A 27,281-nucleotide genomic window follows, 5' to 3' on the forward strand; every position below is an offset into this window, starting at 1 on the left:
GTTTAGAAATTCTGTTATTTTATTTTTCATCTGACATATGGGGCTCCTTTACTTCCCATAGTTATAATACCCATAAGTTTCAAGAGTCAGTCTACAAAGAGGCGCAGGCTGTAAAGGCCAGGTGGTATTTAGCCTCAACCAAAAGTAAATTAAATGATATCACTTAATAGTGTTAATGAGACTTTGCCCCTCTGTCCTGCATCATTTTCTCTAGAAAGAAGCATGTCAACCATTAGCTGCTCTATGTCTGGTTTGCTCTTTTACTCTGGAATTTGGAATTATTCATAATTTCTGGCAAAAGTAGGCGAGTGAATTCAACAAGGGAGGCAGAGTAAAGGGAGCAAATACTAATGGTAAATGAAATCTATCCACAATCACATTCCTGACATCCTCCCCCCCCACACACACAGCCCACCCCCAATAATTAAGTTAACAATGTGTGAAAAACAAACATTTATCTGTGAAATAAATCACATTAGGCACATTTGCCAGGGCCAGTGATAATCAATGTCTTTTTCAAAAAAGCATTTAAATAAAACCTGCCTCTCGACGAAGATCCTGTTTAAGGCAGAATAAATCTTTTGAAAGGCAAGTCACACTAATTTCACCAAGAAATTCAATAATGATTGAACAGGTACTTATCCAGCTCTAACAGCAATTCAGCAAGTTTTGCAAGGATAACTGTCTAGGTTGGCTATATTAGATCTTTACATATATTTTCACATAGTGTTGGCTCATAGAGAACTTCAGCAATTAATGTCAGGCTGTTTTTCTGAAACATTAAAAAATAAAAAAGTACATGATTAGATTAAAAAAAGTGAAGTTTCTCAGACGCCTTGAAAGAGGAATGAATGACAGCTGTCAAAGCAACGTGCACAGCAGACAGGCATTTCTTAGTTCTTTGCTACCATTTGCAAATATTTTACCAGGTAAAATATTAAGACAATGAATAAATTTAGAGTACTATTAATCAATAATATTAAGTACTGGTTGCATATGTCTTTGGGATCTAAATAGAATATGCTTTATCTCTGGCAGCCTATCCAGGGCGTGCCTTGCCTTTCACTCTGACTTAGCTGGGATAGATTTCAACCTTCCCATGACCCTGGACAAGGAAAATTAATGAATGGAATCTTAGAGTCTACATAATTTTGTTTTGTGCTGTGTATAAGTTGAGTTTTTGCCCTGACATTTTTTGCTCTGGACAAGAGAGCAAAAAGTGAAGTGACATCGGTACAGTTACTTTGAGTTTAAGGTTACAGAGGAGCTGGCAGCAGTTTATGCTTTGCACATATACATGTTTTGATAGGGCTGAAATGGGCTAACTAGCAGGTGTTCCAGCCAACAGCCTAAACCTGACAGGGAAAAATGCTGAAAAAAGTTATTGTAAGATCTTCACAATATGTAACGTGTTGAGGGGACTCCTGTTGTGGTTTGGTGCTATTTATAAATAAAACTGTATTCAAAAATTGAAATATAATATAACTGAAATGAACCAAGCGCTGTACTGTATTACACAACAAGAGGTGATGTGTAAATTATTGATAAAAATTAACCACGATGTTGATGTTGTAACTAAAATACCCAACTTGATAAAAGTAAATTTGTTTGTAGTTTTGGAGCAGCATAAGACAGGATATGGTGACATAGGCTACCAAAACACAGTCATATGGCTCAGCCTGGGTATCGTGCTAAAAACAGTTTGGGAGCTGAGAGCTGCTTTTGTGAGAAGATGGAGAAGAACATTCCAGGGCACTCAGATGAAGAATGGACGCAGATCTTGCATTTGCTGTTTATGCGACTCCACTAAATACCAAACTGCAAGGCAGGGGTCTATTTGCACATGAATTGCATAGTCCTATGAAGGCTTTTATTAGAAGGTTGCAGTTTCTTTCAAGATAACTGGAGAGCTACATTTTTGCTCACATGCCACCTGTGAAGATATTTTTTTCTTTGGATTTACCTTTATCAGAACACAAATTCTCAGTGATGAAGTTTAGTAAGAAAAACAAGAAACAGCAACAACAACAAAAATGCAGATGAGGTCATTAAATTATAAGCAAAATAGCAAAATAAGAAAAACTTCTTCGCAGGCTTGGAATCATTGTCCAGTTGTAATATCCTGTTTCTAACAAACGATAATTTTCAAAGAGATGGCCTTACATTTGACTCTAGAAGACTTTTTATATAGTGAAGCTCATTTCTGACTCACTGACTGCAAGATGTCTGGGTCCTGCTCTATTTGGGTTTTCATCAAATGTGGCAGTGTGAATTCTGGCAAAACATCTCCACTTTTGTCTCATTTGTCTAAAAGACATTGCTCCAGAACTCGTGGTTTGCTCAGATACAGTTTTCCAAGGCTAAGCTGTGCTGCCATGATCATTAGGAGAGAAGAAGCGTTCTCATGCAACTTTTCCAAACAAGTCAAGCTTGTTCTTTGTCTGATTGTACTGTCGGGAACTTTAATATTTAACATGGTTACTTACATCTGTAGAATCTCAGAAGTAGCTCTTCAGTTAACTCCACTGCATAGTCAGACCTTGGGGTTAATTTCCAGCAACATTAAGTTCGGGGATGATTGGTAGCTGTCCTGAATGATTTCCACTTACTAATAATGTTTTTTGCTGTAGAGTGATGGATTTCAAATTGTACGGCAATATAACGCTTCCCAAGCTGAGAGACAGCAACAATTGCTTTTCTAAGATCACTGCTGATGTCCTTCCCTCTTGGCATCATGTTAACACACATCTGAACACTCCAGATCAGCAAACTGCCAAAACCTCTACTTTCATCGAAGTACTCACACTTGCTAATGATCATTTATTCAATGTGATCAGCAGCACCTGGGTGCTACGGACAGTTTTTGAGGATGCAATATGGTTAGAACTTAGTTTTTCAAACACTTCTCTTGCATTTTGTTTTGTGTTAAATAAATAACGAGATAGTGTAATATCTAAATTGTTATTTTTTATTTGAGGTTTTGCTGAAATAAGATGTACAGAGAACGAGGTTATTTTTTTAAATTATGTTATTCCTGATATCTACTATTTATATTTTATTCTGGCACAGTTGGTGTGGAGTATCCATAATTTTGTTGCACATGTAAAATGACAATAAAGGGTTATTCTAGTCTAAATTTATTCTAATAAAGTTAGAGGGACATAAAAGTGAGCCTTGAAATGTCTGTTTGTTTGATTGGAGTCTGACAGATTTACACAAAACATAGACATTAAGCGATTATTTGTTTATTATGGTATTTATTTTGGTATTTATTAATAACCCCTAATTTTCTAAACCTAGGTTCAATTCCAATTTTATTTTCATTTATATAGTGCCTGTACAGCCATGTGAATATAAAGTCCCATTAGGATAGACGTGATAAAAGAACAATTCTGTAATGATTTTCAGTGGACCCAAACCACTCCTACAAAACGCCTCCACAGTATAACAGAGCTACTGGACTGAACTCACAAATGTGAAAATGGACAAGATAAACAAAGACCACTCGGGAGCAGAGATGGGCAGTTACGCATTACAAGTAACGCAAGTTGCTTGATGCATAAAGTTAAAAGATTAAAACTAATAAAACTAGTTTCAAAAAGAGACTTTCATTTGACTACATTTTATATGATGGATTATGCAGAATAAATAGAATTGGGCTGAAAGATCTATTGCTTTATTACCTATTCAGGTTGTAAATATTTTTTTAAAGTAACCAAGTAACTAATTACTTTTGAAAATAAGTAATCAGTAAAGTAACGGAATTACTTTTTTGGGAAAGTAATCAGTAATTAGTTACTGATTACTTTTTTTAAGTAACCTGACCAACACTGCTTGGGAGTACTACAAACAGTATGGTACAGACTCTATCCAATCATGTGAAAAACTAGGCACAGATCATGATTCAACATCTTGTAGAACCACCTCTAGCAGCAATAAGTTGAAAATTATTGTGGAATATTTTTTGGCCCTTCTTCTTTATAACACTGCTCAGTTCCTTGAGGTTTGCAGGCATTTGTTTATGCATTGCACCCTACAGGCCCTGCCACAGCAATTCAATCAGTTCGAGGTCTGGTCTTGATAATTACTCAAACGCACTTGATTAGCACCACCTAGCTGCTGCTTACCCTCTTAATTTCTATAGAAGCATTAAAGGTGTACTTAGTTTTTAAAAGGACTTCAAGGAGTCCTGTCTTTTTCATATGCCTGTATGTTCAGACAGTTTGTACAGCTTAAAAAAGCTGTCTTTTTGACTTGTATTGTCGGTGCACCACATGGAAAGAGGTCACTGGTTATTTGGATTTGTAAAAGGCAATAGAGATTGAAAATGTGACGTCATTCAGGGGTAAACCGCAAAGAATTCTGGGAACTCGTGGCAAGAGGTACTAGCGCACGCAGGCTTTCAATTGAAATCAGTTACACAGCGATAAAAAGAAACACAAAAAATTGCAAGAAGCTGTTGCATTATTAACTGCAATAGCCGGTCGCATGACAGCCACAGAAAGCCGACGGGTAAAGAGATCAGTTGTTATCGGATTACGTCGTTGAAGAGAAATTGTTCGAGCCATGTTTCTGAAGTAACAAAGAGGCGACGGATGGCCTGGATTGCAGCCATTCAAAGACAAAATATAACGTCCCAGAACACTGCAGCTCACAGGTTAGTCTGCTCCAAGCATTTCCACACAGGTCAGTCTGCTGTTGTAGTTAATGCGTCATTTTTCTTAACATAATTGGTGATATAGGTTACAAGCAAGTCTGGCGCTGAACAGAAATTGTCGCGCTATGCTCCTTTGTTTATTGTGCATAAACAGTGAATTGTCCTGACACAATATTGCGTTTCGCTTCTGTTATTATGGTACATTGACAAAAACATATACTTTTATTCACAGGATAAAACAGTTGTTTTGTATCACTAATTGTCCAGTGCGATTACAGCATACAATATTATTGTCACTGCTACATTTCTGTAACGCGTACCAGAAATTATTTCCACTACTAATTAATTATCGTTGAGCTCAAAGGTCCTATTAATAAACGGTTAATGAATGTGTATTTATGAAGACGATTTGTGAGACTGGTAAACTTATGATATGTACGATGGTCTTTAGTTCTACATGGTGCATTTCAAGGTCCTGTACCCATCCGTCGGTAAACTGGGGCTTGTTGCAGTGACCTGAAGTTACTAAACTTCATGAGTGTGTGCACTCACTCCAAGAACCGTATAATTATAAATATGAGCGTGGTGAAAGTTGGGCAGCACGCTGACGTATTTTGTCCCTCTGTGTGCTCGTAAGGGTTTACCCTAAGTAAACCTTTCACTCCTTTGATTTTTTTCCTCGTATCTTTTCTTTGACTTTTCATCAAGTCTGTCTTTGTACGGACCGGCATTGTTCTCCTTCGTTTTGTACATACCTTTTTGGGGGGCAAAGAAAAAGCAAGAAGGTATTGGAACCGAAGAATGAACGTTTTGCGGTGCTGCAAATGCTTGCATTTGATGCGGTACTTGCATTGTTTTGCCACGAGTTCCCGGCATGTCTGTCAACCTCTATAGGAGAGGAGATTACATAAAGATAAAGGTTGGTATTATAATGATTTCAGGCATTTGTAGACATTTGTAGTAAGTGTATGGCCTTCAGTGAGCTGCTATGGCAAAAGGTTTCAAAGTTAGCTGCACAAAATTATTACTACTATTAAATCTGACTTTTAGCTCTTAACATACTCTTACCAGTGAAATGCGGTTCATTCATCTCAGTTTAATAATTAATAATTTCCAGTTTAAAAAAAGAAAAAAAGAGTCAAACAACTGACTTTACAATATTTTGGATGAGTTCTCTCTTTCTTTTCTTTTTTGCAGTCTGACAGAGGACTTTGCTACACATTCAGCATTTCATGCGGAGCTAAATGAGCAGATCTGACAGACCCGTGGTTTTCTGTGAATCAAAGCAGGTTCTTGACAGTACGGTCTTCTCTGTTTGTACCAGCATGTTTGGCTCTTACTTCAAAGGTTGAAAGACCTCAGTATCATAGCAGCTCACAAGATGCAAGTCAGTGAGGCAGGAGCGCAGGGATAGGTGGTATGTATTAGGAAAAAAACATCTTTTTGCATCATTTATAGTCATGGGATTGGGAGCTGATTTCTTCAAGTCAACTTCCACTTGAAACGTTCGGCGCTGTATTATATAAATATCCGATTAAAACACCAAATTTTATTACATTTTTTCCTCTCTTACTGTGAAAGAGGAAGAAGAGGGATCACTTATGTCTCACTTTTGATTAATTAGAGATTACAGTTGTACTTTATTGTAGGATGCATGCTTGAGACTACAGAGAGCAAGGTGCAATTATCTTACTGTTTTTCTTACAAGTTGCTTGTGGTTAATGATTTATTTGCGGTCCAGCAAAATCATTGTTATTCTGAATTATTCCTATAGCAGTAAATGTGCCCCGCCCCACCATTTATGGAGTCTTGCCCTCGTAAAAAGCCCATTTAAATGTAAATAAACTTTTGCTGTGCAAATATTTTGCACATACTCAATGTACACATTCAGCAAGAACAGGATGTGTTAGTTTGTGTTGTCTACATGGTGCATGGTGTATGTGTAAAAGAATCTTTGTCAAACTGTCTCACCAGATACGCTCAGATATATCAGATAAGGTAGGGCTGTGCGATATGACAAAAATACCATATATAAGACATTTATCGTCCTGACAACGGTATAAATCACAAAAATGTAACATTTTCTGTAAATTCTGTGAATCTCGGGCAACTCAACTTGCGTTTAGTTTTTCCAGCTGGTCGTCTTTTACCTGGATTCGAGTGTTTTAACCGATGCATGAAACTATACATTTTTAGACACAAGTTGTAACGGCCACCATTTTCTTTCAAAGTTTAAGTCTAAAGTTTATTTTTTAGCACATGACGGCTCTTTTTTTGCTTCTCCTCCGTAAACTCTTACGGATACTCATACTCTTTCACGTGATTCAGTTTACTTTGAAAAGTCAAGGGATCTTGAGCTTTATTGTGAAAGGTTTCAATGGAAAACAAACAAGCGGACAGTGGAGCCACGTGATAGTTTTACCGTCATTGTTGCTAACGGCAACACGTAAAAACAAGCGCTTGTCCGTCCGTAGTGTGGTTATATTAAATATAAGAGAAAGAGAGAATTTAAGAAATGAATATAGCCACTACAGTGACCATTAAAACGATGAAAAAATATTGCCGTAAACAGTTTATTTTACGACACCACAAAACAAACGATAGCGTAAGATGAAACGATAGATGTTTTTATATCGTCGTCCGATATATATCATTATATCGAACAGCCCTAAGATAAGGTGTCAGACGTGTGTGCGTTTTGCGTTTTGCACACAGTGCAGCAGACAAAACAGATATATTTGCGTCCTTGAAAACCACTCCTGCCTAAGGTACGTATGTTGAAAGTACAGACATTAATTGACTATTTACCATTTTTAGGACCATTGAAAAACAATCACAAGCTCTTATATGCTTTCAGTTGTCTGGTTTGCTTGTTATTTCACAGCATACCTCTGATGGAGCTGCTGGCTGACCATGGGGGAATGGTGTTTCGCCTCTGGTAGAAAAGGATGTAAGCACCCCTTGTGCACACTTCCTCATCTTGCACCAGGTCTACGCTGCTGTCGTCGTAGCTATACCACTGACCATCCACTGAATTCCTACAGTAAGCTGGAATAAAAAACAGACAACAATGGTAAATAATGTTTTTCTCGCATAATTGTTATCAGAAAATTGCATGCAATATGGAGATTAACTCATTTTTCCCCTAAAATGCCTTGGGAGGTCCATAGCACATAATCTCTTTGCTGCCTGTAAATACAGTGTACATAGAATAGCTTCACATTTAAATGTGAGTTGTATTTTCCTCCACTGCAGAGACTGTTGATAGTGTATGTTTCTCAGCTTGTTAAAGCAGCAAGACAGAATACATCAAGGACCATTCCTGGACACATGGAGCTGCTCTCCAGCTACAGTTTTTTGTTGTTCAGGTGCTATTTTGATTTATTTTAAAAATGTGTTTAAAGATGCTGTTATTTTTTTTCATTCCAGTAAAATCAGATCAATTTTATTTATTTTTCTTAGTTAAATGAGGGACACCACCACAGATTGTGTTATTGTGCATAACACTGTTGGACTCTCAGGTAAAAGAACCAGGACAGGATGCAAATGTCCTGCTTTCTCCTAATCTCCAGTTGTCACTTCTATTTCTACAAATTAGGTACGAGTCTTCAATTTTTTTGTTGTATTTCAAATGTAAATTTGATTTATTGCAGAGTCCGCCATATTGAATGTTGCATATGTAATGTTTTGCTTATTGTCAATGATGAGAGGTCTCGCAAGGGTGTGTCAAGGATTCAAAGAAGTCTGGATCCTTTAAGTCTCTTGGAAACTCCCCTCAGTCTAGAAGCTCTGACTCTCCACCATTTGACCTTAGAACTGAAGAAGCTTCTTGGATGAGAGGTGAAACGTCTTCAAGCAACTTAAAGAAGTCCAGACGCTTTTCTTTGCAAGCTCCTTTGACTACGATGACCTGGATGACTGAGAACCTTCACAGAAAGAAATTGTGCATGTTATTTACATTTTTAATGAGAATAAAGATTAAAAATAAATAACTAAAAAGCTGTCCTGCTAAGGATACAGGACAACTTCACTGCATTGAGGAGCCAATGGGTGGGGCTTTATACCGTAAAATCTTGGACAACCTCCTTTCCTCAACCAGAAAACTGAAGCTATGCTGGAAGACCTGTCCACGGCCTAATAATGACCCAAAAAATAATGCCCAGGTAACAAAGAAGCATATCAGAGTCATGTAGATGCCTAGCCAGACCTCAGCCCTGTAGAAAATCTATGAAGTGAGCTGAAGCTTCGAGTTGCAAAGCAGCAGCCAAGAAACCTAAAGGATTTGGACAATTCTGCAAACCTGGTGACCATCTACAGGAAATGTCTTATCGCTGAGTTTGATAACAAGGGTTTCTCCATCAAGTACTAAGTCATGGTTTGCTTGGGGATTAAATGCACATTTAAATCAATGGCATGCAAATCAATTTAGGTGCTTGTGCAATGTACATTGTGTTTTTTTTCTTCTTTTGATGGTTTTCAGTCTCCAGTTAAAATGAAACATTGAAGACTTTATTTTTGTTGTCAGTGAGCAAACTTACAAATTCAGCAGGGGAATTAAGGAATTATTTTTCCCCCGACTGTACATAAACTAGACATAGACTGTACATGTTATTTTACTAATGGGGAGCCACCCATTAGTAAAATAACATCATTCTTATCAGACACACGTAGTTTGAAAATCTTCCACATACTGACAGTCTAAATGGCAGCCTGGGCAGTACCTGAAATTGGAAATCCATCCCACATTTAGGGACTCACTTAGCTACTTGCAATTACTGTGCACAGGACTATTGGGATGAACCACAGTTCACTGAGCTGAGGATAGTAGAGACCCAGACTGCTGGAGGGTTGTATCGAAACATTTCATTTAAAATTAAAACACTAAGCAGCACAGAGCAGTTTACTTTGCTGAGGTATTGAGTATGACAGATGGGCATAGACTTTCTCAAAACTGATTGGTCAAAAACATCTGCCAAAGAAGACGGGATAACTCAGTGTTGCATGTTATTTGTCATTGAGAGATCTGAACTGTCATTTGAAGTGAAAAATGGTCTTCCTTGTGGAGTTAGCATTCTAGCTAAATCTGGTCCCTGTTGTAATACACACACACACACACACACAAACACGCACACACACAGCCACACACACACACACGCACACAGCACACACACACACCACACACACTACAGCAAATTTTCTATATCTTAGTGAGGAACATCTAATTGACATATGCTTTCCCTAGCCTTACCCTAACCATCAAAAATGAATGCCCTCAGCCTAAACCTAACCTAATTGTAACCCTGACACTAAAACCACATTTGGAGCCTCAAAAATTCCTTCAAACTCGTGGGAATGAGCCCATAAGTGACTGTTGGTCCCCACAAGTATAGTAGCATGCCAATTTTCTGTCCTCACAAAGATCCTAAACATGTACACACACACGACACACACACACACACACACACACACACACACACACATCACACACACACACACACACACCACACACAGACCACAACAACAACACACACCACACACACACACACACACACACACACACACACTTTGTATATATCCATATTATGCAGTAACTTCATTTGTGTGGATGTGCCAACTGCATGACAGAAGAGTGTGTATGAAAAGCAATAAGAAGACGTCATTGTTGCATACCAGTATAATGTCCTCCATGCATTCCTCCGTGATGGTTACACACAGCATAAAGATCATACAGGAATTCATGAGGAAGCATCATGTCAGCAGCTTGGTGTGGTTGGCCTGAGTGCTGTTTCCAGGAAGGTGGTGATGGCCCCATATTCAGGTTCTTCATGCTCTGGCTTCGCTTCACTACATGCGGCGCCATGTCCAGACCAGTTAGAGGGAAACGCACGAGTGTTGACAGCTTGTTCCTTCGCTCTCCAACCTGTTTCAAAAATCATTATTCATACATACAGTCCATACACACCATTATGTTTGCACATTTTTGTACTTTAAATACTTGGAAATACTTTTTTTTCTTTTGCAATTCTCAATAGTAATGTGCCAATTACTATTTTTGCCTATTGGCAAAGGCTTGACTGATTCTATATCCACTCTTTTGCTGTGACAGGAACAGCAGGGACCCTATCTATAGAAATGTATGACTGATTGATTTACAAAGTATTGTGTTGATTATAGTTACAATGGAAAACAAAATGTTCATTTCCTTAAAGATGTGTTGTGTCTAGAAAGTGATTTGAGGGCACCTGCGGCAAGCAGTATGAGGTTCACAGGGCATACACCAGTGTACCCAGTACAATGGCTCAACAATCACCTTTCAACATGAGAGTGATGAAAAGCATTCAAGCAAGAAAATGCTTGAGTAGCTTTACAATAAGTATTGACTGTTCTGAGTGGTGCAGTAGTAAAATTTCTCAACATAACAACTAACACATGCGAGCCTGACAAAAAGAATGTGAGTCTGAACACAATTTTAAGATATTTCAGCTTTGGGTATGTAATTTATTTGAAAAATTTAAAACATAAATATTTTTGTTTCTCTGTTATTTTAGAGTCTTTACCTTACAAGATAAAGCACATTGAGGCAACAATTGTTGTGATTTGCGCCTATATAAATCAATCTGAATGAAAATGAATTGACCAAAACATACAGCGAAAGCTGGTCAGGAGATTTTTGAAAGTAAAGTCAGTACTTTTAATGACCAGGTCTGTCACCTGATCTCACTGAGCAGTGGCTGAAGACAAAGTTAAAAACAGAACAGCTCGTGAGCAAACAATTGGAATCAACTGCAGTAAAAGCTAGAACTACATTTAGATTCACAAAGCTCTACAACAACAAGTGAATATGCAGGCAAATATTACTCTGTTAGGAATCTGAACATCTACAAAAAGATTCAAAAGTAAAACTAGCAAATAGCTGCCAAATGAATTAAACGGCAAATAAATAAAGACAAACTATTTGCATATGTCAAAGAAACATAAATGAATTCTGCTTTTACTTACTGTCAGTTTTATTCCAGAGGCTTTTTAGAAGTAACCAGAATCAGAAAACAAAAGTTTTAGGTCAGTAAAAGAAGTGCCCAGCAGTTTTCTCTTACATGCTTGTGATTCAGTATGGATTTTTTATTCAAATCACTTTTTAGTATAGAAGCTTTCCTACTGAGATTGAATCCTTATCATGATGGAAGGCCCTGCATAACCCCCCAACCTTAGAAATTGTGCTGTGCATATTACTGGCTCTGGTCTCTGATGCTAAGCTGGTGCTTGGTACAGATTTTGGCAGACTGGCTGACTGAATTCTAATGCAGAGAGAAAAGGTGTGTCAGTCAGGAACTCCAAAATCAGGATCTGATACTAGAGTTTTTGAAGAAAGGGTCTCATGTGAGGTGATCAGCAGGGCTTAACTCATGGGGCCTTCCCTCTTTCTGCTTCTTTCTTTCCAAGCAAAGTGTAAAAGCCTGAAGTCTGACTTTTTGTCCTTGGCTCTGGACAAGAGCTGTGGTGCCTGTGACACAGCCCACATATACTACTTCCCTTTGTACGTGGAATAACAAAAGAGTTTGAAATTGAGCAGCACAATAGGAAGTGATTTGTTCATGGAGGCAAGTGCATGCTTTGATAGAAAATGGGACACACTGACAGGTGTTAGAACTGATGTTTGTCCAAATCTGACATGGAAAAATGTTGGACTTTTGAAGTGAATGAAGGATAAAGTGAGTGAAATTAACCCACAACTAAAATTGGTATTTTTGCATTGTATTATACACTAAGAGGTGCTATGTAAGTCAGAGCAAAATAATTAACCATGTTGCTAATGTCATAACTAAAAGAGTTTATTGGGGAATATATATCACACAGGCGTCAGGGGGTTCAACCTGAGCAAAGTGCTAAAAACAGTGTGCAGCCTGACAGCAAAAATTCAACAATTTTGTGAGACAAAAGGCGAAGGACATCCAGAACTGTCAGATGCATAATAGAAAGCTGATGCTGCGTTTGCTGTTGATGTGACTGTCCTACCTCAGCTTTAAAGCACTTGTTCAGGCCAAAAACAGACTAGATCTCTTTCACTGAACAAGAAGAAAGAACTGAAAAACGTCACATGAATACATGAAACTACAAGTAAGATGGCAGTACAATATATTCTATAAAGTAAAATAAAGTTTTGGGTATCTGAAATTTAGCAAAAACATGCACATTTTGCTCACAGTTGTTTTTGAGAAAATTGATTAAATTGATAAATTGTCTTAAAATATTGGTGTTTTTAACTATACCTCTTTTACATTTTCATTGCCTAATTGTAACATCTGCTCTCATCAGCAGCAGTTTATAAGATTAATATTGAGCATAAATGAGTCCAGTTTATTGGTGCAGCCCCCCACAGCAGTCCCAGTTTCTCAACATTCGACAGTTCCAGGTAAGACCCGTAATGACTGTGAGGAATTATTATGTTCAGCAAGGCGGTATTAAGCACTAATGTAAAATATTACAGCACTACACTCCGGGGAGTGTGCGGAGCAATTGTACAGATTAAGTGAAAAGAAAAATCCCATCACTACATAACTTCTTACATCTATTCTATCCACGGAGGACATAAATAAATAGGCTGGGTCTCAGGAGCATATTGGCACATATGGAGTGAAAGGATCTTCAGGGATGTTCATGTTTTTTGGCATTAATGCTATACTCAGTATGTGGCCCATAGGGAAAATTAATTTGGCTTCTGGAGAAAAAATAATCATTATAAAATTGATTTATCAGTCATTTCTGTGTGTTAGGATATGTTATTAAATGTGGCAACAATGTTTTTTGGTTTTTAAGCTCCCATCAGCTTGGCATGTGTTTGCAAATGTAAGTGAAAGTTGACGAACTATTGTAAACTCTCTGTTAAAAGATTGTTTGTTTGTTTATTAAATTTGAAGTTTCCTAAAACCATTACTTGTGTCATTGTGACTTAAACTTGTCCTGGTCAGGGCCATTGAAAAAAACAAAGTGATGGCTTAAATGAGACCAGATTAGTTAAGTAAAGGTTAACAAATGCTACCATTTTGTTAACACAAACCAGTTTGGTCAAGTTTCTCCAAAACACAGGGAGCCTTTTCAGATCACGGGATATTGTTTGTTAGCTGTGCTGGAAAACAAGATGCTTTCCTAATGTGGCAAAAGTTTAATTGTTATGCACGCTGGTAACATATCCAAGCTTAAGTATAGTAGTATTACTATGTTACTAAAAAGATTACCGTGAACCAATTACGAATAAAAGGTCGCATGTTATGACCTTACAGTGTTAGGCATAGCAAACATAGCTGCTGCAACAAAATACTGACAACTTACAATGTGTTCATTAAAACTCAGAGAAGCAAACATCTAAAGAAAAGGGCAGGGTTCACTTTTGAAACAAGGAACAAGAAGAACCAGGCATATGAAGGGATACTAATGAGTCTCCTGTGAAAGCAGCAAGGGTTTGTGTCAACGGTTTTTCAAATGTTTAATCACAGGGAGACGCACAAACGAAGTCGAAACCTAATTTCTATCTGTAGTCCCTGAGCAAAAAAACACTAGTGATGGGTCAGTTATAGCAAAAAGGCATGGTTTATTTTAACCCGGTCATGGCAGGAGATTCAGTACAACTGAAACTGGTGTGCATACCGAATGATCTCAGCTAGGGAAATGACCTACACACTCTAAAGCCTGTGCTGAATTACTATGAAATTGCAGTACGGGGATGAGTACTGGGAAGCTACCATGTGAACAGATGGGAAAAAACATAATAAGAGACTCTACCAGACAGCAAAAAGGAGAAAGCAGTGATCTATCTGATTATACCAGGTGTGGGGAAAAATATGGCCTGGCGTACATAGACAGTGAGAAAGATTCTAACCACGGCAGGCCTCTGGGAATGAGCCATCCTAAAAGCATATATCTGTATATCTGAGGCTGAAAAAGTCTGTGGCTGATCACTAATTCTTCTTTATTTCACTCCCTTTATGTATCATCTGCCTCCATCTTACCCCACACCTTCTGTAACACCAACCCTTTGCATGTCCTCTTTCAGTTTTCATTTGTTTTTTTCCTGCATTGATGTACAACATCAGAATGTTTCATAAAGAGTGGTTAGAAAGTACCAGCAATTAATTTGTGTGGCACATTGGCTTTCATCATAGTTGTTTTCACTTGCCTTCTTTCATGTTCTTCCTTTCAGTAAACAGTCAGAATTCATAAAAACACCACTTTTTATCTTTTTTGTTGTTGCCATGGCTCTAAACAAAGTTTAGTTGAGGAAGAGAATGCATAGGTTTGAATCCTTTTTAACTTTCAAGACTGGGATCTCCCAGGACATTAAAGAACTTCACGGTGGCAAGGTAATGGGGTGTGGGGGATTTAGACCGATAATGATAATACGTGTTTGGAATAATGCATGAAGGCCAGAGAAAGGTGGGGTGTTGGTTTTAAAGAAGCAGGCTACGAGGCATGCTTCAATGATTGTGACATGGCGCTTGCCTATCTCACTAAAGAGGAAAGGGGGATGGAAAGAAACTTACTGTGTATAGTTTTTTTCAGGCTGTTGGGGATCTTTCAGTTTCTATTTGGGTATTGACTGCTTTTTCTCTCATTTTCATTCCAGTCCTTGCCTTTTGGTTTGTGTTTTAAGCCACTTAGCACTGACCTATAAATCATTCAAGCATAAAAGACCCGTTGCCACTGATTTTCAATCCATACCTCAGCCCATTTCTCCCCGTTTCCCTTTCCTCTTTGACTGAGACCATTTTTGATTATGCTTCGACGAACATTAGCTGGATCAACAGAAGGGTTAGATGCATCACTGCATCCATCCTTTTTTTTTTTTTAAGGACTTGACTTTCATGACTTACTGATAGCTTTTTTTGGGGGGCACTAAGGCCACTTTTGTCTTTTTTTTTCTCTTTCCGCTTGTCCAGTTTCCTGCAGATCATGATGAGATATTCTTTAAGTTTTCAGCTAACAGCTCTTTAGGAATGACTTTGGTGCAAAAACACCCTGTCAAACTTTGTTATCTTTTGCATTTTTCATAGATTAAATTAAAGCAAAAGAAACAAATTGTGGTTGTTTGTGACAGGCTGGTAGTAACAAAGTGCTTAAAGATATGATATAACCGTGGCTCAGGGGGTTGGGAAGCGTATCTGTAACCGGAAGGTCGCTGGTTCGATCCCCGGGCTTTCTGTCCTGGTCGTTGTGTCCTTGGGCAAGACACTTTACCCTACCGCCTACTGGTGTTGGCCAGAGGGGCCGATGGCGCAAAATGGCAGCCTCGCTTCTGTCAGTCTGCCCCAGGGCAGCTGTGGCTACAACTGTAGCTGCCTCCACCAGTGTGTGAATGAATAGTGGCATTGTAAAGCGCTTTGGGTGCCTTGAAAAGCGCTATATAAATCCAATCCATTATTATTATAAAATTGGTTCTTTGCTAAATTGTCTGCTATGTGTAGACACAAAAATGGTTTATGCCTTGAGTTAAGTGCCTTTTCATGCTTGAATGACACACAGGTCACTGTTAAGTGGCTTAACAACAACAACAACAACAACAACAACAAGTCCCCTGAAGATGGTCAGGCACAAAGGATTTTCTGGGACTTTTATACTCTTGCAAAAATCAGTCCATAAAAGGCCAGTTTTATTCTCTCTAATATCCAATCCAACACTGGGCCATCAAGAGAAACTGTAAGCACAATAACAACAACAACAAACTTTATTTATAGAGCACATTTAAAAACCAGCGGTATACCGAAGTGCTTAAGATAAGAGACAGAGAAGTAACACGAGTATTATAAGGCCTTAGCAAGGTATCAAATATACTCACAGGTCAATGCCACTAATACACAGGGGTAATATGAAATGCATATCAAAATAAAAACATAATAAAAACACAAGCCATAAAAATATGTATAAGGAAAAATAGAGTAAGTCTAAAAGTCAAGTGCAAGCATTAACAAGCAGGAAAGGCGAGATTAAACAAATAGGTTTTTAACCGTGATTTAAAAGATTGGATGGAATCGGACGCCCGGATCACAATCGGAAGGTTATTCCACAACTCTGGTGCAGCCAGGGCAAACGCCCGGGCACCTCTAGACTTCAGCCGAGATCTAGGCTGCACCAAGAGTAACTGAGTAGATGATCTTAATGCTCTGGCAGGAACATACGATTTAAGGAGTTCCTTAAGGTAGCTCGGTGCTGTGTTGTTGGTAATTTTAAACGTAAGCAGCAGTATTTTAAATTGGATGCGGTATTTTATGGGTAGCCAATGCAGGTCAGCTAGAACAGGAGTGATACAGGCAAACTTCCCAGTTCTGGTCAGAATGCATGCCGCAGCATTTTGGACTGTCTGCAGTCTATGAAGGAGGGCAGAATGAAGACCAAAATAAAGTGAGTTGCAGTAATCCAGCCTTGAGGTCACAAAGGCGTGGATGAGCTTTTCCAGTTTTCCAGTTCCCGTCAATAATGAGTTTATTAATTCGTAATTTGTAGTTGTTATGGCAAGTATTTTATCACAAACATGTTTTCACATACCCATCATCCACAGAGAAACAATTTCATTTTTACTCATTTTTATACTGAGCTGCTCTTTGACAGAGAGGTTGTCTTTTTCAATGACTGTTCACAAATGGCCCTTTTCACAGTATTCATCTGGCTTCCCTTTCTTGTTTCCTGCAGTGCTTTTGAAATCATTAAAGGCTACATTTCTTTACACTCAAACTCATCTTTTCATTTAGTATTTCAGGAAAGAAATTTGGCTTAACTGAGCCATAAAAATGATCTTTTCTTATCCTGATGAGTTCTCACAAACTGCTTTCTTGTTAAAGCAAATCCTTTAGACAACTGCAGTTTATTTAAAAAACTGTTCATATAACTAGTTGTTAATTGGAAATTGCACGTATACTCTTTTCCTGCAGCATTCAACAGACTTGTTGTTGTGTTTAGCTTCAGTTTTTTTGCACTGTTGTGTTAAATGTAGTCTGTATAATGTGTTTTAAATGAGACTAAACACAGTAAACTTTTGAATAATTATTTCAATTCATTTTACAAAATAATCTTAAAGTTATTATTGTAAGTTGATGCTATTTGAAATCACGTTAATTTTAGTCATTTCAAAGGCGTGTATTCATATTTCTTGAATACTGTATCTGGCTCCTCTATAAATTGTCAAATTGTCTGTGTAGAGTCAGATAATAGTTCCTCAGGTGTTTGTTACTACCATAGACATCTTTTAAATAAATTATTTTGATGACTGTAGTAGTAATGTAATGATCAAGATGAAAGTATTCACTTGAGACCACTTTGAAGCTGGCCTACCTGACGGAAGCGCTTGAGATGGAGGATCAGTATGTCTGGCAGAGTCCACAGGCTCATCTTCACCATACCCTGTTGAAGCTGCTTACAGTGGGGGCACTTCCAGGCATCATCTGGTGCAAGCTGGAATCAATATTTACATCAATTAGGTGCATAGTTACATAAATAAAGCAGGTGATATTAATCTATTTTTCATTTGCCTTTCCCAGATCAAAAATAAAAGCTTGCCTGATTAATTTAGTTTTGTCATAATGATGCCTGATTGCATGAAAGCTTTTTGAATTAAAGTCTTGTCCTTGTTCCACTTAAGGGTGGAACAATTTTCTCGCTTTCCTCGTCTTTGGTTTTTCATCTTCACAGAAGCACCTTAAGGTGCTTTGAAGTCACTGTATAGAGGATAAAATGACTGGATTTTGTATGGCACATTACTCATCTTATTGACCACTAAAAGTGCTCTACTCATTCACAAAGCTCTTCATATAATGCTACAAAATACCCCCCAAACACACACGCAGATGATAAATGATGAGCAATTTTGAGGTGCGTTTGACATGCAGACTAAAGGACCCATTGATAAAAAAAAAAAAGTACACCACCCCTCCAATTACCGATAAATCTATTCTACTGCCTAAGCCATGGTCACCTTAAATACACTTTCATTAGCTCAACATATTAAAATGCATCATCTTGGGATTTTTCTCTTCTTGCTTTATGGTTTAGAGGTCTGTGCTGCAGACTGGCAAATCTAAAGAATGGTAAAAGGTTCACTTGTTTGTGACTGACATCTCAAAGATTGCTTGGACAGGAAAAATGCCTTTAGCTGCATCAGCTCGTCATAGTACTCAGAGGAAAAATGGACAACTTCACAAAAATTATTATATAAATAATGCCCTTAGGCTAAAAAATGTCCTGTGCACACACGCTGTCAGTTAATCCTACTACAACTGTCTCATGGCTAGAAACCTAACATTTACAGTTGCTATGGTTACAGGCGGGTTTTGAAAGGCAGACAATAAGTCAGCGCTGCCCACTGAGACTTTGTGTTTTGTTTTCAAAAAAGCAGAGCCTCTCTCACAAAAGTGCAGTACAACATGTTTAGATTCTCTTCTATAAAGAAAAACTATGTTTCCCTTTCACACACTGTTGCCCTTTGAGCTGCAAGTCTGATTGTGGGTTACACTTGCTATAGCAATAAGTGACCAGATAAATATTACCTGCCAAGAAACTGCAAACGCTAATCAAATCTGGTACAATGTGTCAATTCTCTGGCTGGCTTTTGTGCAGGGTCTCTTACAAATAAATAAACAAATAAAGCTACTGTTGGAGTTAGGGGTGTGGTTTGTGGCTCGGCAGAGGGAGAAGAGAAGGGGGAGGTGGTTCGGGTTCAGTGCTAGCTGAGGCTGTTACATGTAGTCCAATCGCTCTCCCCTATTCATGTAGTAGCACTCCTGAACCAGAGGGAGAGGAGTTTGGAGTGAGAGGAACAACTGCAGGCTTACGAAAAGATGTGATGAACACAACGGGGAGAGTCGAGGTGCACAAGAAACGAGCGCTATACAAACAAGTAATTAGCCATGGAAACAAATGTGTCTGCCTGTAGCGTCGGGACACACAGTGTATCTAACTTGTTACAACTACTTATTCTGTGAGCTCTCAAAGAGAGAAATTACTCTTGAATGCCAGTGTCCACTGAGGCACATGCAGTACGATTGCTATGCTACTGTGTGTGTCAATGTGTGTGCACATGTACGACTACCTTTGTAAAGACTGGTTTTGGTTTTAGATCTTGGGAGGAAGGATTTTGAGAAAGTGCGTAAGTTTTGACTATGACTTTGTGCTTTTTTTCTGAGAGCTTCAGAGGGTTGGAATTTGGCTTTAGGGCCAAGGTTTGGGTTCAGAATGAGATAATTATATAAGAGGATAATAAACTAAACCATAAAGGAGATTTCATCATGCACATCTTGCTGCTGTGTTTCTTTAGAGTTTGTATAGATGATGTGCTGTTTACTATTGTTAGTACTGAGATTATACTGACATTTTGTTCTTGGGTACAAAGCACCATTATAATGTGTGTTGCTCCATAAAGACAAGCAATGACAAGACATCTATATAACAATGGCCTGACTGCAGGACTGCCAAAAATTATTTTCAAGCTGCCAACTTGTCATAAACTTTGAGGAGTCAGAGTTAAAGGGCAAAAACAAAAAGGATAAAAGGTTTTGTCTTTGGTGCTCAGTGACCAAGGCTGCAAGATTACAATATAAATTGTTATAATGTCACAGGACAAAACACAAATTGTCAGTTTCTAAGAAGAGCCTTTGCTGCTAAACCTTTGTTAATTTAAAACAAGCAGCAGTATAAAGTAAAAAGAAAAACAAACAAAAAAAGCCCCGAATAGCTTGATTTTCTTAAATTCAGAAAACACTTTCACTTTTCAAGAAATGCTCTGCAGACCTGTTAGGCCAGGCAGGCATTTTTGCCTGACTACAAGATGTGACAAGGTTTACTGCTCGTTAACATTTGTGATTTTCATTTCATTGATCACTCATCCTCATTAAGCTCAGGATTTTTCTGATCTTTTATTTGTGTCCAAGTTAACAAACAAGGACAGAGAATTTAAATGAATAATGTTCAATAATTTAAAAATGAATAAAACCTACAATAGACAAGTTTGAGCAACAGAATTGCTTGCATTTTGGGAATATAGTACCAACTCTGTTTATGGAGAAGTCTACCATTTTGGGTTCGTTCAGTGTTTTAGATCAATGAGACTCCCGTCTGCAGTTACAAAGCATTTCATGTTGCATTCAGGATGACCGGAAACTAATGGCTGAGCCCATAAACTAATCAGGAAAGTGTTTTCTGAGGTCACAGAGAAAGGACACGCTGTGGGCCATTTCTCTGTGGTCTTATATTCAACCTGAAGCTTTGACACAACCAGAGGAGGCGCCACCTGCTGGCTATTAGAAAGAATGCAGACTTATGGTATTTTTTTAAAATCTTTTTATTTAGACTTTACATGTACTACTTAGTTCATAACACATTATTTCAAAAAGCTGTGCTTAAGGTTAGCAAAATGTTTCTACATTTTACCCTGACTTAGGTAAAATACATATAAAGAAAAACTCCCTAATTCCTGTTTGTATGAGTGGATTTTTGGACACAGCTATAACAGTTTTTCCTGCATCATTATATTATGTGGGAATAGATGTAAGCTATAACATGTTGATAAGTGAACCGCACAAAAATTATTTACCAGCTGCCAGCTTGTTGTTATAGTCTTACAGATGCTGCTAGCACAGATTTTGTTTTCAGAGAAACTATTTGCAGTCACTGTGCTTAGTAAGGTTATCCTTCTATATGCCTTCAGTTAATCCAAAATGCTGCAGCAAGAGTACTGAAGGGACTAGAAAGAGAGAGCATATTTCTCCCATATTGGCCTCCCTTTATTGGCTTCCTGTTAAATCCAGAATTGAATTCAAAGTCCTTTTCCTCACATACAAGGTCTTAAATAATAGAATAGAATAGAATAGAATAGAATAGAATAGAATAGAATAGAATAGAATAGCCTTTATTGTCATTGTACAGAGTACAACGAAATTGGAGTGCCACTCCCTTGGTGCAAGATTCAATAATAAATATAAATGTAAAATATAAAAAGTACAATAAAACAATCGCAAGTACTCAAACAATAGTAAGTACGATATATACAGGATAGCAGCATTAATATAATGACAGTATGAATAGCAGCATAATATAATGGCAGTGACGGTATGGTATAGCTAAGCAGGTTCAATTGTTTTTGTGCTTATTTACTACGGTGATAGCTCTGGGAAAGAAGCTATCCCTGAATCTGTTTGTCCTGGTTTTATGTGACCTGTACCGTCGGCCTGACGGTAATAGTTCAAACAGTTGGTTGCTGGGGTGAGAGTGGTCCTTGATGATATTGCCAGCTCTGCTGAGGTACCGAGAGTTTGCAGTGACCTCCAGGCTGGGCAGAGAGCAGCCAGTGATCTTCTGGGCTGTGTTGATGACCCTCTGCAGTACTTTCCTGTCCGCAGCTGAGCACCCTGCATACCATGTTGTTATGCCGTACGTTAGGATGCTCTCTATGGTGGCTCTGTAAAATGTCACCAGCAGCCTCTCCTCCAGGTTGTTCCTCCTGAGCACTCTCAGAAAGTGGAGACGCTGCTGGGCCTTTTTAACCACCGCTGTAGTATTTGCAGTCCAGGAGAGGTCATCAGAGTATCTGCACGCCCAGAAACCTCATGGAGTGTACCCTCTCCACACAGCTCCCGTGAATGTAAAGTGGGGCCGGGTCTGCTCTGCCCTTCCTGAAGTCCAAGATAAGTTCTTTAGTTTTCGTGGTGTTCAGTTGGAGGTTGTTAACTGAACACCACTCAGTCAGTCTGTTGACCTCATCTCTGTAGTCCGACTCATCCCCCCTTGAGATGAGTCCAACCACTGTGGTGTCATCCGCGAACTTTATGATGGTGTTTGAGAGATGGGTAGGGGAGCAGTTGGTTGTGTAGAGCGTAAACAGGAGGGGACTCAAAACACATCCTTGTGGAGACCCGGTGCTGAGTGTGATGGTGCTGGACAGGTGGGGGCCGAGTCTGACAGACTGTGGTCTATTTGTCAGGAAGTCCTTGATCCAGAGGCAGATGGGGGTGGAGAGTCCCAGGTGAGACAGTTTCTGGACCAGGATCTCCGGGATGATATGATTGAATGCTGAGCTAACGTCCAGAAAGAGCATTCTCACATAGCTTCCTTGGTGCTCCAGGTGACTCAGCGCAGTGTGGAGCGCTATGGTGATAGCGTCCTCGGTGGATCAATTTGTCCTGTAGGCAAATTGGTGGGGGTCCAGAGTGGGAGGCAGACCGGCCCTGATGTGCTGACAGACCAGTCTCTCAAAGCACTTCATCACTACAGGCGTAAGTGCAACAGGCCTGTAGTCATTTGGGCTGACCACAGGCCCCATCTTATCTTAATGATCTTATAGTACCATACGACCCCATTAGAGCACTTTGCTCTTACACTGCAGGCTTACTTGTTGTTCCTAGAGTACTAAAAAGTAGAATGGGAGGGAGAGCCTTCAGTGGAACCAGCTTCCAGTCACCGTTCTCACTCACTATGTGTCAATAGACCTCTCTGCACTGAATCATACTTGTTATTAATCTCTGGCTCTCTTCCACAGCATGTCTTTTATCCTGATTTCCTTCTCTCACCCCAGATAGCAGATAGCCCCGCCCCTCCCTGAGCCTGGTTCTGCCGGAAGTTTCTTCCTGTTAAAAGGGAGTTTTTCCTTCCCACTGTCGCCAAAGCACTTGCTCATAGGGGGTCCTATGATTGTTGGGTTTTTTCTCTGTATGTGTTATTGTAGGATGTACCGTACAATCTAAAGTGCCTTAAGGTGAGTGTTGTCGTGATTTGAGGCTGTATAAATAAAATTGAATTGAATATATGCTTCTTTATATTTAAACACTAGAGTTATATTCGCCATCTAAAAAAAGCAAATCATTTTATTCAATTTTTCCTCTTTTTGCTTTGTTTTGTGTTCTCATCTTCGTTTGGTTTGTGTCCTTGTCTCTTTTGGTTTGTTAAATTTTGTGAATTGTAGACGCTGCACTGTCATCTCCCACTCTCCGAGCTCCACTCCAGTCACCGTGCACACCTGGGGCTTATCAGCTCATGCATGCCAGTGTGCTGGGTACGCTGAGGCATTGTGCTATGCTGAACTGAAGTTTATTAAGTTTATTCGTCATATCTTGGATGTTCAGCTTGCACAACTGTTAGTTTTGGACCAGCCGTCTCATCACCTCACTGCCCAACAACGTTTCTGTTGTTCAGTAATTCTTCTGCAGCACTCACGTGCCTGCTCATCACACCATTCCTCCAACATTAGTGCTCTCTACCTGCACAGCTCTACACTCAGCAGACTTTGCCTGCATGTTCCATCTTCTAAGACTCATCTTATCCACACCGATGTTTTTTGTTTTGTTGTTTATTTCATTTTATTTTTTTTCCCAATTTCCATCTCAGGAAGAAAAAGGGGAATAACTGTAACATGATGTAACATCCTTTGTCCTGAGGTCTATATTTTTCTCTTTTTCATACAAACAAACTCACACGACTAGTAAGGTGGAGAAAAACTCCAGTATTCGCCCTCTTATAGATCTGTTTCTGGGCTCTACTAGTTCCTAAGAGAATCTGTCTTCTAACCTGTAAATGCTCCTCTATGTTTGCTTGCTGTTACTAACTCTACTGTTCGGTCCCAAACATGCATTTATTACTGATTTTTTTAGAATGTCTAAAATATCTAAACACTGTTAACAAACTGTACCTTTAAGGAAATGAATTCAACGTTTGATGCTTTTACTTTATGTAAGTACACAGAATTTAATTAGCAGACACTATTTTAAAGCACATGCTAGTTTAAAATATATTTTGTAGTTTTTTTTAAATATATAATATTGAAATACAGTAATCCAATAATATAGAGTGCCATAAAAAGTTCCAGTTGCTCAGATATACTAGTGTTTTTTTAAACTGCACAGTATCCATCTACGGCATTTATTTTCCCATGGTAGCCACTTTGATTCTTTCACTTGTTTTGTCCACTTTTCAATGACAAGACTTCAGATTCTTATACAAAATAGATGGTGAACATTAAATTAAATAAGCTTTTTGTTGTAAAATAAACCTTTTAAACTGTCAAGAGTTGTCAGTAGTCACTGCCCCACTTTCACAGCAGCTATGAAATTCTATTCAATCAAAGAGAGCAACTGGTTGAGGATCTAAAATTAAGGTAAGTTATGCTTTAGAAGTTTGAAATGATGTAAAAACACTTCAAAGTTCTTCAGATTTGCAATTTCCACTGTCAGAAATGTTATTAAAATGGCAGTTAAGGGAAAATGTGGGACATTAAGATATCTTTCAGGCAAAAACTGCATGTCGGTTGGACAGAAAGGCAACACACGATCTGATACATATAGCAAAAGAGCTGCAGAGTAGTTTGGCTGACACGGGTTTGGTGTTGCTTTATTGTTTTGTCCATGCTAATATACAGGCAGGGTTAACAAAGCTCATGAGAAGAAAACTTTACAACCTCACAGCCATGTATACAGTTCTCAAGAAAATAAGGAAACAAAAATCAGAAAGAAGCTAAGCAGGAGTTAAACATGTGTTCTTTGACCACAATCACCAAAGCTCTGTTTGGAAAAACACAAAAAGAGTGGACTCCACTACATATTAGCAAATGTCATTCAGTTTGTTAAAGAAACTAATATAAAAGTTCTTTAACAGGACAAACATCCAAACCATAACCCATAGTCCACCATGCAGTAATTCAAGAAACCCAAGCTGCTCTGTCGGAGAGCTTTCACGGTTCCTCTTCTGCACGCTGTGTGTGCCAGCCAGCTTAAAAGTGTCCCAGACCTTGAAATGAACTCCAAGGAACAGAAAGATTTAATTAGCTTCATATACAGTAGAGTCTACAAGCCTCCATTAATGTTTAATTTTATTTTTTTAAGTTTGTGAAATAAAAAGCAACATTAGCATTTGAAAGAGGCCCACTGAACAGGTTTTTGCTCACATATTTACTTCAACAAAATTGCTGAAGGCTTGCCTAAACTTTTGCCTGTTTTGTTTTCCTTCCAAAAGAGTAGTTTTACTTCACTAATGACATTTTTAACTATTATATGACAAACTTCTTTTTCCAGCCCAACATACTGCCTGTCACTGATAGCTTGAAAGCCTTTTTATCTCACTTAAAGAGGCAATATTATGCAAAATAGCTCAAGTAGAATAAACACGGTGTTTGAATACACCAAAGGCCACATGATTTATTTAGATAACTAAAAAATCTAAAATCTGTAGTCAATCAGGGAGCAATGTTTAATGCGCAATGAGACATTTGCCTTTAAGATACCATTTCATCCCAGCCAACATCAGCACCCTAAAAAAATAAAAGAGCTCCTCTCTCCAGAACCACTGGAAAAGAAAAAAACTCTAGCATTTCACTGGTGCTTGTACAAACATTAGTAGGTATTGTCAGAAAACACAACATTTTTCTTTTCTTTTTGATTCTTTTTTTGTAAAATGTTAACTAAACAAAAATAAACTGTATAATATGCCTAAATATATGCAATGTAAAGTAACTATAAACTACTAGAAAGTACACATTTAAGGTCAATAACTGCTAATATAATGAAGTATCTTTAAATTAGCTATACTTTGGGAGTGGCTGGGGGAATAGCAGACAGTCTCAGCTGACGATTTGGAGTAAACACTGACTCACATCCACCCACGTTGACCTTACGTGCATGTCTTATGAGTTTGGACAAAAGCAACCACAGAAAACTCACACAGGGACCAAGCAACATGTACCCAGGTACTTTAAGCGGTGTGAAAGACTGGCTGATGACATAATTGGTTTCTCTCTCTAGTTCTTTGTGTGATTAATAAAATTTATAATGGAACAATTACAAAGAAGCCACAAAGGACTTAAGAGAATTCATCCTCAAAAGCCAAAGCATGTCATAGGTTTATAACAAGTGAATAAGATCAGCAACCAAAGATTTTAGTCTTAATCTTGCTGGCGACCAGATGGGGGGAAAAGAACGAAAAAAAAGCACTGAATACAAACACGGCTCAGCTCTCACTTTCACATAGAATGTTAGAATTTTCCACAGTAACAACGATTCTAAATGGGAACCATCATTTTTCTTTTTACATTTATTTAAAAAAGATCCATAAGACAATCCTTATTAGGATTTAAAAAAAAATACACAAAATATCTACAGCAGGTGTTAGACATTTTGTCATTACCTCCAGCTCCTAAACTGACTTGATTCTGTTTCTGTACAGCTTCTCACAGACTCTAAATACTCTTGCAGGGTTAGCTTCATATTTTTGAACAGCTTCTCTTTGAAATGCGTATGCTTGTGACAGCTCTGTTTCTCAGTAGTGCACACTGTTTTGGTTGCCTGTTTCTTTTCTCTAACTCTTTTGTCATTTGAGACCAGCCAGATGCATTTACATTGTATTCATCACCTAATCTTGGGCTTTACACAGCTGCACGGGTGTCATTTATTATCATTTACGAACAATCTATAACATCCTTTCCCAGATAGACTGTTTTTGTTCACTCTTTGAGATTTTACATAGTGACCTTTGGCCTTTAATCTGGGTTTTATTGGCCTTGTCTTACCTTGAAACCTGTAAATTTTTAAGGTATATAGAGTTGAGTCCTATAATCAACAGCCAACGAGACAATACTTGATAAAGTGTAGGAGAAATCATCTGGTGA

The 27,281-nt window shown here is 38.4% G+C and overlaps 1 protein-coding gene across 1 annotated transcript in view; it reads right to left on the reverse strand.

Moving 5' to 3' along the window:
• The window catches only part of usp43a (ubiquitin specific peptidase 43a), a 125,172-nt gene that overhangs the window by 6,041 nt on the left and 91,850 nt on the right, over positions 1-27,281 (reverse strand). Inside the window, exons 12-14 of the mRNA XM_042214292.1 lie at positions 17,975-18,094; positions 10,328-10,577; positions 7,547-7,705 (exon numbers count right to left, since the gene is read on the reverse strand). Of these exons, the coding sequence (XP_042070226.1) occupies positions 7,547-7,705; positions 10,328-10,577; positions 17,975-18,094 (529 nt within the window). The remainder of the gene's footprint in view (positions 1-7,546; positions 7,706-10,327; positions 10,578-17,974; positions 18,095-27,281) is intronic.

Source organism: Haplochromis burtoni, unplaced genomic scaffold (genome assembly GCF_018398535.1).
Source record: "Haplochromis burtoni strain Fernald_Lab_line unplaced genomic scaffold, NCSU_Asbu1 Contig_544, whole genome shotgun sequence".
NCBI classification, from domain to species: Eukaryota; Metazoa; Chordata; class Actinopteri; order Cichliformes; family Cichlidae; genus Haplochromis; species Haplochromis burtoni.